The sequence below is a fragment of the Arvicanthis niloticus genome, chromosome 2 (assembly GCF_011762505.2).
Source record: "Arvicanthis niloticus isolate mArvNil1 chromosome 2, mArvNil1.pat.X, whole genome shotgun sequence".
NCBI lineage: Eukaryota > Metazoa > Chordata > Mammalia > Rodentia > Muridae > Arvicanthis > Arvicanthis niloticus.
This window is the reverse complement of record NC_047659.1, coordinates 38,507,665-38,520,443: the sequence shown is the minus strand read 5'-3', so window position 1 is coordinate 38,520,443 and position 12,779 is coordinate 38,507,665. Positions and strand designations below refer to the sequence as shown.

Below are 12,779 nucleotides of genomic sequence, written 5' to 3'. Positions count from 1 at the left end.
GTGGGGAGAGAAAGGGGTGGGGGAGGAGCAGGGGGAGGGGGAGGGAGAGGGAGAGGGAGAGAGAGAGAGGTCAGAGAGAAAAAAGAGTCAGAGTGTTCAAAGAAGACAGACCAAACTATTCTATAGTAAGCCAGGCCTACCTGGCTGTTGCTAGGTAACTTTTGGGCAGAGCCTAGAAAGAATGCTAACATGCTAACACATATCCTTAGCATTATTTCCAAATATGCCATTTCATCTTTATGACCTAGTCAAACTGATTTTTTTCCAAGTATTTAAGTTCTGTTTGCCGTTTGATTGTCAACTCTGTCAGTATTTCATGTCTTTATTCTTACATTTTACTATAGGCAGTCGAGAGAACCAACAAAATCCTGTAATCAGTTTGTTCAGAAAATTCTTCTACCAAATTAAGATCATGGCTTCTATATTGTCCTTTCTAGAAAGCCTTAGAGCATAGACACCAAGTTCTTTGCCACTCTAAGAAAGGATGGCCTTTCCTCCAGTTTTCAAAAAAAATGGTCCTCATTTCTGTCTAGGACCTCATGAGCGGGATCTGCGCCATCTTTTTCTCTCCCTTCATTCTTGACATGATCACTTAGAATAATTTCAAAGACGACTGAACCTTTCTCTGAAGTCCTATTCCTTGGACCCTTTGCTAACGTTGGCTGCAGTGCTGCATTCACAGAAACAGTATGAAACACATTTCCACAGTCGCTTCCAAGCAGTTCCAGGTTCTATCCATTACCCACTTCCAATGCTGCTTAGCAACTCTTTACTTGTCCAGTACCACTTTCTGTACTGGCCATTTTCTGCTGCTATAACAAATTATCTAAGGCTGGGTGATTATAAGGGACAGAAAGTTATTTCTCACAGTTCTAGAACCCAGGAAAGCCAAGGTCAAGGAGCCAGCTGGTTCAGCATGACAGAAGAGATTGCTTCCCTGATGACATCTTCTGCCAGCAGCATCCTCACATGGTGGTCCATGGTGGGGGACACTCACTCCTCCCACACGTTTCACAAGGCACTAATTCATTCCTGAGAATGTGAGAATGGAACCTCCAGGACTTAGTCACCTCTCTCCAAGCCTGCACCTCTTAAAACTACTGCAATGGATTAGATCTGAACCTTAGCAAGGATTCAGTAGTTCCCCAAAGCAAGTCTGTGCTCACAGCTAGGTCCTTGGCTTTCAAAACCACCTGCAACTCCCTTTTTCTTATTTGGTGATTGAGCAGAGATAGGAGGTGACTGAGATCCAGCCTCAGGGACCCGGAAGCCTATGTGTTAATTGTTACTTCCTTCTTATTAAATATGTTTTCTTTGTCTGTCAAGGCTGCTATTTTACAAGAGTGAATTCTGAAGTAACACCTGTTTTATTTCTTTGTACTCATTGTAGAAAGAAAAATTAGTGTGGAACGTTGACTGTTTGCCATATGGCACCCACAAACTTCAACCAGATACCTCTTTTGCCTGTTTTTTTTTTTTTTTTTTTAAAACAACTTTATGCATTTGTGAGCCTTAAGAAACATGTTTCTTTTTAGAAATATTTTATTAGCTACTCAATTTCCAAAGCAGTTTATCTTTGGAAAGTAGAAATGTTACAAAGTGTTTAAGAGTTGAAAGATAAATGATGAATGAGTTGATGAAATATACTTTATGTAGACAGTGGCATTGGTCAAAATCAATACTACTCTGGAAGACTATATAGTCCCTCTTATCTGGATTTTATTATCTTGGGATTATGGTTGATCTACAAATTATTATGACCTTGAAGCTAGGATTTGTTATACCATAACCTTTGGTGAGAGTTCATTACCAGGCTGAACCATTTTGAATGCTGCTCTTCTGATGTTTATGACTGACAAGTGTCATTTTTACATGGTTCATCCTAGTTCTTTAAGCCAAGGAAATAAAGCAGAATACAGCTAATGTCTTCCCTAAGATTCTAAATTCAAGAGATTGCATTTGTTTATGAGCTGATGGGTACCATATGATGAACTGCTTTCCTTGGCTGGTACAATGCTTTGAACCAATAAGTCAAATGAACGGCATGTCCCAGGTCGCACCATGAAAACCACAGAAACAGCCAAGGACCTGCATCTGTTGCTGCAGCAGTGCCCTGTCAGGGAGCAAGGAGATGAGGAAGAAGAAGCACAAGCACAAACATGAGGGTGCCTTGTAAGAGTTGGACGGGTGTACCTTGGCAGCAAACTGTGAAGCTAATAAAGGTCAAAACCTGGACTTGGCACTCGAATCTCACAGAACTTGCTTATCTGGATGTTTCCAAACTGTCTTCCAATGTGTCCTGCTTATCAAATGGCAAGACAAAAAAAAAAAAAAAAACAAAAAAAACCACAGGGAACATTTGTTGTTCTACTTGTTCTAGTGTGGCCAGGCTCTGGGACTTTTTATGAACATATAGAAAGTGATTTGCATTCAATTTGCTGAGCACCGAAATGAACCTAACACAAGGCAAGGCAGGTTGTAGGCCCTGTGGGTGTTTAGGAGCATTGAGTCATCTTCTTTGATCTGCATGGAGATCCACAAGGAATATGAGGAGCTGAAGGGAGCTGGAGTAAGGCACAGATGAGGGGCTTAGCAAAGCTATGTGCTTGTAAGAGACCAGACTGAGCAGCACCAGAGGGGAGCTAAGAGGTAAGCGTTTAGTGGGGAAGGCAGCATGAAGGGAATAATAGCCCACTGGAGGATACAAGGTAACCTCAAGGGGGTTTGGACTCGATCATTAATTTTAATTAATCACCAATTAAAATTATTAGAATTTTAAATGAGAAAACCTGGGTAAACAAATGTCCATACAATATCGTTTAAGTAAAATAGAGCCCGGTGACCTATTAACTTGATTTATCCACATTCCTTCATACAAAACCAAGAGCCAATGGTCTATGCTCTACTATGATGTCTCTTCTATGATAGAACCATGTGTGCACGTATACAAATACATTTTCTTCCTTTTTATGGGTACATTCCGACTCTATGCCAGAAGAGAATAAGACTGTGAATGTCTATACTTAGTATATTTCAGTTTCTATAAATTTGTTGGGTGTGTTTTGTGCTGCTAGTAGACGAGTAGCTTTGGATTAGCTGAATTTATGTCCTCAGTAGTATTTACCAAATAAAACTTCCTTCTTAACTATTTGAGGTAGGACAGAATAGCTGGGTGGACTCAAACAATTGATAACATTAGTGAGCAAATCCAGTTGTGTTGTTCGTTCCTGCTGTAGGAGTTTCAAAAAAATACTTTCCGTAGCATAATACTTAGCTTCTTGTCTAAAGGAAACTCGAGTAGATTTTGCTCCTTTGCTTTCTTTCTGCTCATAAACATCATTATCTTAACAACTTACAGGGACACAGGAGACACTGAACTGAAAAACCATGGGCTTTGTACATCTCTCTACCTATCTAATGCACTGGGTTTAAACAACGTCTATGAGTTAACAAGGAGAAGGTAGCAATTTTGTCTATGGAGGCAGAAGGTTCAATAGACAGATATTATCAGGTTAGCTCAGAAGGAACTACGGTTAAAAACTTCGTTTGAAAGGACAGTTTCTATAAAAGAATCACTTTCTCATGGGCTTTGAAACAAGTAACAGGAAAGTGAAGTTTTACTGACACGCTTGTGTTGTGGCTGGGCTGTGGTGAGGTGTTTCCATGCACATGGAAACGTTTGCAAACTTGGAGAAAGACGTTAGGCTCTGTGTGATTAGTCTCTGGGGTCAGGGGAATGAGTAACTTAACAAAACTTCTGCCTCTCTTTCTCTCTCTTTCTCTCTCTCTCTGTCTCTCTGTCTCTCTCTCTGTCTCTCTGTCTCTCTCTCTCTCTCTGTCTCTGTCTCTCTCTCTCTCTCTCTCTCTCTCTCTCTCTCTCTGTGTGTGTGTGTGTGTGTGTTCTACTATCTCACTGAGCTGTGCCAACCAGAGTTGAGGCAAAACAAAAACAAAACTACAACCCTCCAGTCCTATTCTTTAAAAAGTACATGTCCTGGCTGAGAAGACTGCACAGTGAACATGGAGGTTGTTCTCACTGCAACGATGATTCCTTTTACAGAGACGCCTCCCTTGTGAAGGATAAGAGTGGGATTCGTGAGTCGACTGATTATATCTGCTTAGACAGAGTAATCAGCCCTTAATAATCCAGCATCACTAAGGTCTGTCAGATGGCTCTGGGCCAGAAGGCTGAAGATTTGATGCTAGAATGTTCAGTAGTATAGGGGCTTTTCAGGTGTTCAGCGGTCTCTATAAATTGGCTAAGTTTTAGAAGCTACGTTTAGTGCTTCCCATAGCTTCAGTTAACTCAGTCATTCTGGATTTCTGACGGGGTTGAAGACCCATAGTCTCATAGCCAATCCTGGCTATTTACTTTGAGAGAAAAGATCTGAGTATATAGTTTTCAGCTGACATTCACTCTAAAGCAAAAAAAAAAAAAAAAAAGCCAGGATCAAAAATTAAGTGTTTTAGTTAGAAGAGATGACAGAGGTTCTGGTTAGTCAACAAAATGATGGACTGGGTATTAGGACTATCTTGTACCTCACTGGTACAATTAGGAATAAGTATGCTCTAACTGTATTTTGAGAGAAAAGTTTTACTTTAACAGGAAGAGTGATATGTAGGAGGAGCTAAGTGGGAAGGAGTATTGAGAGGAAGAGATGGAGTAAGGAGAGAAGATGAAGGAGAGGAGAAGCTAGGTGATGAGAGAGAGAAAGAGAGAGGGGACATGGAGGCACATGTTCACAGGTCTCCACCAGTCAAAGATAGTTTTTATATCTAGGTTGCGTATTGGGTTATGCTTCTGATTGAGCATTACCAAACTTATAAATCCTTTGATTAACATTTTAAAAAATTATATAAAAGCAAAAAGGAAAGGGGGGGCATGGGACAGGGGTTTTCTAGGGAGGGGAAATGGGGAAAGGGGAAGGCATCTTAAATGTAAATAAAATATTAAATAAAAAATATTTTTAAAAAAAGAGTGGGATTCGTGGCTATGTGTATAAGAACAGGCATTTAGAAGGCAGTTTTCCCTCATGTCAGTTGAAGTAAACAACAATAGTATGTTACCCAATAGGGTCTGTGACCGTCTCAGCTATAGGATTTACCAGTATCAAACATGAATTCCTTCCTGTGGACTGGTTTTTGAATTAGACAGAATTTAGTTAACCCCCGTAACAAATAACTGTGCCACAGTGGTGAATTCAGGGACTACTGACAGCTCAAAATGCTAAGAATAAGGAATTTTTGGGTCTTCACTATTAAACACAACATCTGTGCCATCTCTTTGAAGGCCTAGGAAATATTGTGAAGAGACAGAAGATAGGGAGATGGGTTGCATAATATGGTGACACAGCTATTCTAAGATTGAACTCACCGTAACTTCAGCTGTCTACACAAGACTGGACCTGCCAACAGTCAGTTCATGGATGAGAAAAAAATTCATGGGGCCCTACCCACCCTGGCTACTGGCGGATTCTGAGAGAGAAGAATCATTATATTGAGCTGTGCATTCACTGGTTTACCCACCAGCCTCCAGCAGAGAGTTTCATACTCATGTTCACTCAGATGGCTCTCCTTAAGTTCAGTGGTTCACAAAACAAAAGACATGAACTTGGAATAAAAACTCATAGGGAAGAGTAGGAATTGACAGGGGTGGGTGCACTGCACACATATATAAAATTTTTAAGGAATACATTTAATTAAAAAAAAAGCTTTCAATGCAAGTCATAAGGTGATATGAAGAGCAAATTAGAGAGGGCAGAATGGAAGCCATTACAAAACAGTTGAGAGACAGAGAACAAAAGCAGGTGAAGTCTTTACAGGGAAACAGGAGAGATGAGGAGCAGAGATGGGAAAGGCAGTTCACATGGCAAGCTGAGACCACAACTAGGGGCAGTGGACATGAGCTGGGAAGAGAATGCTGTATCCAACACTGGGGGCCTGCTAGTGCCACAAAAAGGCTTCAAAATGCTCCTGAAAGTAAAATTTGAAAACAATATCAGCAGGCTGAACGGCATTTTGTTGGTGGTATGGAGGAGGGACAGCAACTGAGAACTTGAAGTCACAACATCTAGAAAACAAGTACCAACAAGTACTTGTTTTTATTTATATGGCAGTGGAAGAAAATAAAAGAGATTATAAAAAATGATTCCAGGGACCAGCAAGATGGTTCAGTGGGTAAAGGTGCTTACTACCAAGTCAGAAGACCTGTGGTTAGATCACAGATGCAGTGTAGAAGAAGGCAAGGAGGAAGACGACCAGTTCTTGCAAAATATACCCTTACTTCCACTCATATTTAATGACATGTGTGTGGTTTTTCTGAAGCAAACACACAAATATGCACACACACACACACACACACACACACACACACACACACACACACACAGTATAACAAAAACCATGTTTTTGTTGTGGTGGTTGTTATTGTTGTCGTTTGTCAAGGTAGACTTTTTCTGTGTAGCCCTGGCTGTTCTAGAACTTACTCTGTAGACTCAGAGATTTGCTTGCCTCTGTCTCCAGAGTGCTGGGATTAAAGACATGTGCCACCATTGCCCTGGTGGTGGTGTGGATTTTTAAAAAATTATTTGAATTTGGGTCCCTACTAGCAGAATATAGAGCTCCACTGATTCCACCAAGTACAAGAATAGTGATAGAAACCAAGATCTGAATATGCCAAAGGTCTCTGAAGAACAACAGAACTTAGGGTGTCCTGAACGCCTCAGCAAAAAGTGATATGGTCCTGCACCATCTCCTACAGTAGTCACTGGCCTCATGTACTTATGGACTTGAAATGAACATAGTTAAAATGAAATGAGCTTTAAGTCAAATTTAGGCACCAGATTTTAAAGAATTAGTACAAAAATGATTATGGAAAAACTCATTAATAACATTTAAATATTGGTTACAGGCTGAAATGATAATATTTTTGCATGTTGTGCTAAATGCAATATGCCATATAATTAAATTTTCTTTGTCTTCAACTATGGCTGCTAGAAAATGCACTGATTACATTTCTGTTAATATTGCTGCCCTAGATATTCTCAAGGAAACTTGCTTCTAAAACATTAAACACATAATCGATTTATACTTAAAGAAATTCTTACTCCACTGACCAACCTGAAATCTTCCAAGACATATTTTGCATTCTGTGAGCTTATTTTAACATTTATGAACATTATATTATTTTATCTAGAACTGAACTACTTTATCTTACTGAATATTTTCCTCTTTTTATTTTCCTATCAATAGATGAAGCGGCGGCTGATAGCCGCAGAACTTATTCACTAACTGACTATTTAAAGAATACCTTTTGGATCAAGTCCTACTCCTTGCGGTGGGTTTCAGGTAAGGCTCGTGTCTCGCCGGATGGGAATGTTATGTCTGCACTCAATCTAGAGAGCTTGGGTTACTATGGGCTTTGGTCAATGAGAAGATACAATCCTTACTTTTAAAACTGTGCAGTACCTGTTTTTGCTTAGAAGTGTAAAAGGGAGCCTGGTGGAGATGGTATGTACCTTTAATCCCAGCACTTAGGAGGCAGAGGCAGGCAGATCTCTGAGTTCCAAGTCAGTCTGGTCTACAGAATGAGTTCCAGGACAGGCAGGACTACACAGAGAAACCCTGACTTGGGGGACTGGGGGTAGAGGGGTAGTTAGTGTAAAGGAGAAAACAGGAGGAAACTGAAGTGTTTCTTTGCTATATACTGTAAAGAGTTAAATGTGAATTGCAAGTTTGGCATTAATGGTGGGCATATAGATAAGTTTAGTATGATGTTCTTTGTTTCTGTTGGCACATAATATGTTTATGTGCCCTGTGTGAACTTAATTTTTTTTTAAAAAATGTAGCTTATGCAAGTGTTTGATAGCAACTTTTAATATTGATATGGCCATTTTTTTTTCTCTTTAGATTTTGAATACCTCTACAAACAAGACAACAATATCTTGCTATTCAATGCTGAACATGGAAACAGTTCCATTCTCTTGGAGAACAGTACCCTCGTATGTTTAGTCACACACTTAGTTCACATATGGAATTCTGGGGACTGTTTTCATTTCTTTTCCAATCATGAGGACTCATTTCTCATCCTGTTGGACTCTGCAACCCACGGTCCAGTGGATCTTTCTCTCCTTCTTGAAACGCTGTCCAGCTCTCCACCTTGGCTACTTTTTAGTCTCCTTTGATGATTCCTCCTCTAGCTGTGTGTTTGAATGTAAGTGTTCCTCTGGCTTTATCTTCACTCAACTGGCTCCTTTCCACACTTGGGTAAACCACACACACACACTTCCATGGCTCTGGTGTTTGTCCTTCACGGCCTTGATTCTCATACATCCATTACCACTGATCTCTCAAGATCCAAACTTGACTTTCCAAGAGTCTACTGGCTCCTCTACAGCTCCCGTGGGCACGTGCAATGCAGCTCAGCATCCCAAACTCAACTAGAGATTTTTTTTTTCCTCTTCAGTGCCCTAGTGTCTCAAGCTATCACATTTTTCTGGCTCAATTCCTAGTCTTGGAAATGACCACTCGGATCTCCAAGTCACTCTACAGCCTTTCACTTTCCCTGTATTTAGCTATGCAGGTTTCTATTGACTTCCTTCCTCCTCTTCACAGATTTCCATCCTGTGTCTCTGTTTCTATTCTAGAGACCAGGCTGAGACAACATCCCCTCTCTTCCTTCTGGTTTCAGGCATATGTCACCAGGGTGTCTTGGGAAAACATAAATAATTAAACACAGTACTTTGACCTTCATGTACAAAAACAAAACAAAACCACCAACAACAAACAACAAAAACAACAACAAAAATCCTTAGTTCATGACCTGTTTGGGGGATTTAATGTCCTCCCATGTTCTACCATGTTGGCCTAGCTATGCTGTATTAGGGTTACAGGCAACCTTCAAACATTCTATATATGCACATTCTCTCCCATACTGGCTTTCCTCTCGTGCTCCTCCTCCTGTGGGCAGAGTTCTCTCTCTGTCCCTGAACCATGCCTCTTCGACTGATCCTTTCCTCTCTGGCTTTCTAACTGTCATGGATGCCCACCTTATACCACTATCATTTGTGTGGGTGACTGAGCTTTCTCTTAGTGACTAGACATCCCTAAGGCACAATCCATATGTGTAGGGTTCTCTCTACCCTGCGAATGATCAAGAATAGTTTGAACCATCCAGTTTTCTTTCTTCCACTTGACCAACAGGAAAATTTTGGAGTAACTGATTACTCAGTGTCACCCGATCAACAGTACATTCTCTTAGAATACAACTTTGTGAAGGTAAAGAAAATGCTTTCTTCTGTGATATTTTAAAATTCAGTGAATATGTTATTTTCTAACTGACTTCAAGTATATGCATACTTAAGGATAATATCTAGTAATGGCACCAACAGAAAAAATTTAGTCTATACCAAATATATGTTTCCTTTTATATGTGACAAATTTCCTGCATATATTCAAAGAAATACATTTGAATGATTTTCAGTACTAAAAGGCATAATTAATACATTGGAATAGTGATTACATAGCTTAATAAAATTTATCATGGGAGTTTATGATATAATTTTAAAGTAACTTTGTGTCTGACCTGTACATACAGGGTCCAGTCCTGTGTCTCTCTCTTCTCAGCCTATGTTTATAGTTTGACCTTCAATAAGTACTTGCTCTTAAGATGTTATCACCCTCATCTTCCAGAAGACCATCTGAACAAAGCCCAAGTCTACATCCCAACCTCATTCAAGCCAATCCTGATTGGAGCTTAGCTCTAATCACAAGGTTCTACTGAGATCATTCAGCGTCTTCCAGTCACCTGTGGAACATAGAATTCTCAGACATTTTTAAAAAGAGTTATCATCTAATTATATATCTTCTTCATGGTCACCAGGAGGCACTTTTTTTTTGAGTTTATAACAGCTGTCAACTATAGACACATTTTTATTTCAAATTTTGTCTGCCTTTCCAGTCTCCCCTCTACAATCTCCCATCTCATTCCCCCTCTCCTTTGCCTCTAAGATGGTGCTCCCCCACCCACTCACTCCCACCTCACCCCTCTACCATCCTCCTTCTCTGGAGCATCAAGCGTTTCCCCTCCCACTGATGCCAGATAAGACAATCCTCTGCTACATATGTATTGGGAGCCATGGACCAGTAGGCCCATGGTTGGTGGTTTAGTCCCTGGGAGCTCTGGACGGTCCAGTTAATTGATATTGTTGTTCTTCCTATAGGGTTGCAACCCCTTCAACTCCTTCAGTCTTTCCCCTAACTCTTCCATTGGGTCCCCTGACTCAGTCCAATGCTTGGTTGTGAGTATCTGCATCTGTCTTAGTTGGGTGCTGGCAGAACCTCTCAGAGGGCAGCCATACCAGGCTCTCATCTTGGCATCAGCAATAGTGTTAGGGTTTGGTGTCTGCAGATGGCATGGATCTAGACATTACCCCCCCCCCTTGGGATCCATCCTAACCATATAGAGAATTTTAAAGTGGATTGAAAGGACTGAAACCCTTTAGAGATACTCAGTATTGAACACAGAATACAAAGATGGTGATTGCTACTTTTGAATTTTTTTTTCTACTGGAATAAATAATGTTGAGTGAGCTTATCTCATAAACCAACCTAGCTGGACTCTGGCCAAACCAAACACTCCCTCCTTCCTTTGACTCCGTGGAATGGTGCCGCCCCATCATAGTGTTTACCTTGGATCCACCACGTGGTCTTTATTTTCACGTTCTGCTAAACCCATCAACTCTAAGCAAATTAGATATCTGTGTCACGTTTACACATCTCTTCTCAGTTATTGCAGTTGTGTGCATAACACAGAGCTTCTTATTACAATCCCCAAAAACATATTTAATTGAGAAAAAAATTAAAGTCCTGTTGCCCAGCTTTAATCTTGCCACCAATCAATTTGAGTTTCTGGGATTAACCTGCTATCAGAATTTTCTATTGGTCTAGATTATTCTAACAAACAACTGGGGGTGCAAACTGGTGGATGACAGTTACGAATGTTAAAAGCTAGTCATGTACGAAGGTAAAGCTGAAACAAGGTGAGAGAACCAGGTCAGTTCACTGTTCGCTCTTGATTGACAGGTCTGGTGTGGTGCAGTGTTAGGTGCAGCTCCCTGGCAGAGCCATGGACATCAGCACCAGGGGTGTATGTTGTCATCCTTGATATCATGTGCTTTCTAGACCCTTCTACTCACTCCAGGGAGTAGTCAACGTATTTCCTTTACATTCTAATTTAGGTTAAGTCACATCTATGGAAAACAATACCCTCCAGTGGCGTCTCTTACACAGAATGAGGCAGCATCACCTCACGGCACTGTAGAGCCGTTGTACACGGATCTCATTGTGGATCTCAGTCTGTGAGCTGACAGAGCACTCTGTCCCACACTCTCTGGTGGTTGATGATCACGTCTCTTCCCCTCCTCACTTCAGAGTGACATGGCTCTTTGGTTTTCTCAAGCATCACTCACACTCCCACCAAGAGCCAACACACTTGCTCTCTCTCTCTCTCTCTGCTGGAACCTTCTTTCCCAGCATCTTCTGATTTCTGTCTTTTTGCTTGTTTCCTGGCTTGTCTTGGATCATGTTAATATGGCTTCCCATCCTTCTGGCCATCCTACAACCTTCACATCATTCCGACACATCACCTTTTATTTTCTTCCTAACATTTATGCATTTTTGATATTTTTTGCTTATTCATTGCCTGCCATATTTCTTGAGAGTTTCCCTATGTTTTAGTCTCTACTGTACTGGACCACAGAGGTACATGCATGCTTTGTTGCAGAACATTAAATTATTAAGTAGCTGCAAACAGGGACTGTATCTTCTGTCTCTGTCTCTCTGTCTCTGTCTCTCTGTCTTTGTCTCTGTCTCTCTGTCTCTCTATATATAATATATACTATATATATGTAGATAGAAATACACACACACACACACACACACACACACACACACACACATATATATATATATATATATATATATATATATATATATATATGCTTCTGAGAGCATCTAATTTCAGGGCAATAGCATTAACACCTTCGAAAAATAGAAAAAGTTAGTTTTATTGCATCTTCTTCTCCCAGTGTCTTCAGATCCTCTTCAATCACATCTGCAATCACTATTGCTAAGTTGTAATGACTAGGCATCCTGCCATCGTAGATGCTCTCCTAGTATCTCTGCTCCCTGCCACACACTCTGGAGATGGGACTGTGTTCTCTGTCCCATGCTGATCATGCATGATGGTCTGGAAGTACTTCACATGTAAAACTGAAGTTAGGAAAGCAGCTTCTCTGACCTTGTAGAGTAGAGACTTTCATTTCTAGGCTGGGGGATGCCAGAGCTTATGATCTTAAGCATGGCCTTTCTTGTCTTTGCTTTTCAGCTTTTATTTAATAGCCCTTCCTTTCCAGTTCTTCATTGCACTCATGCACTAAGAACTCAGCCCTAGACCCTTCTTTCCCACAGCTTTCTATCCTGCTCTAGAGCTAATTCAGGACGGCACACTTGCCTTGCCTGTCTCCATCATAGCTCTTGGTACATTTGATTGTGCTTTCTGTGTTGTAGTCCATGTTCCCATGTGCTCTGTTTAGTTAACAGACCTTCAGTGGAAGCAGGTGGGGGCACCACTGTTTATAGACAAAGGCAGTTGATAAACCTAATTTATTTTATACCTCATGAGAGTTTTGTCACGATCCCAAGATGATCTCAGTCTTTCTTAGTATTTCTAGATTTTACCACACCTTTTGGCTTTGGAAAAATATTATGTTCAAGGTTGC

The 12,779-nt window shown here is 40.6% G+C and overlaps 1 protein-coding gene across 2 annotated transcripts in view; it reads left to right on the top strand.

Moving 5' to 3' along the window:
* The window catches only part of Dpp4 (dipeptidyl peptidase 4), an 87,258-nt gene that overhangs the window by 19,447 nt on the left and 55,032 nt on the right, over positions 1 to 12,779 (top strand). For both annotated transcript variants that reach the window (XM_076928820.1, XM_034494645.2), the window contains exons 3-5: positions 7,252 to 7,347; positions 7,909 to 8,000; positions 9,202 to 9,276. In XM_076928820.1, coding sequence (XP_076784935.1) covers positions 7,252 to 7,347; positions 7,909 to 8,000; positions 9,202 to 9,276 — 263 coding nt within the window. The remainder of the gene's footprint in view (positions 1 to 7,251; positions 7,348 to 7,908; positions 8,001 to 9,201; positions 9,277 to 12,779) is intronic.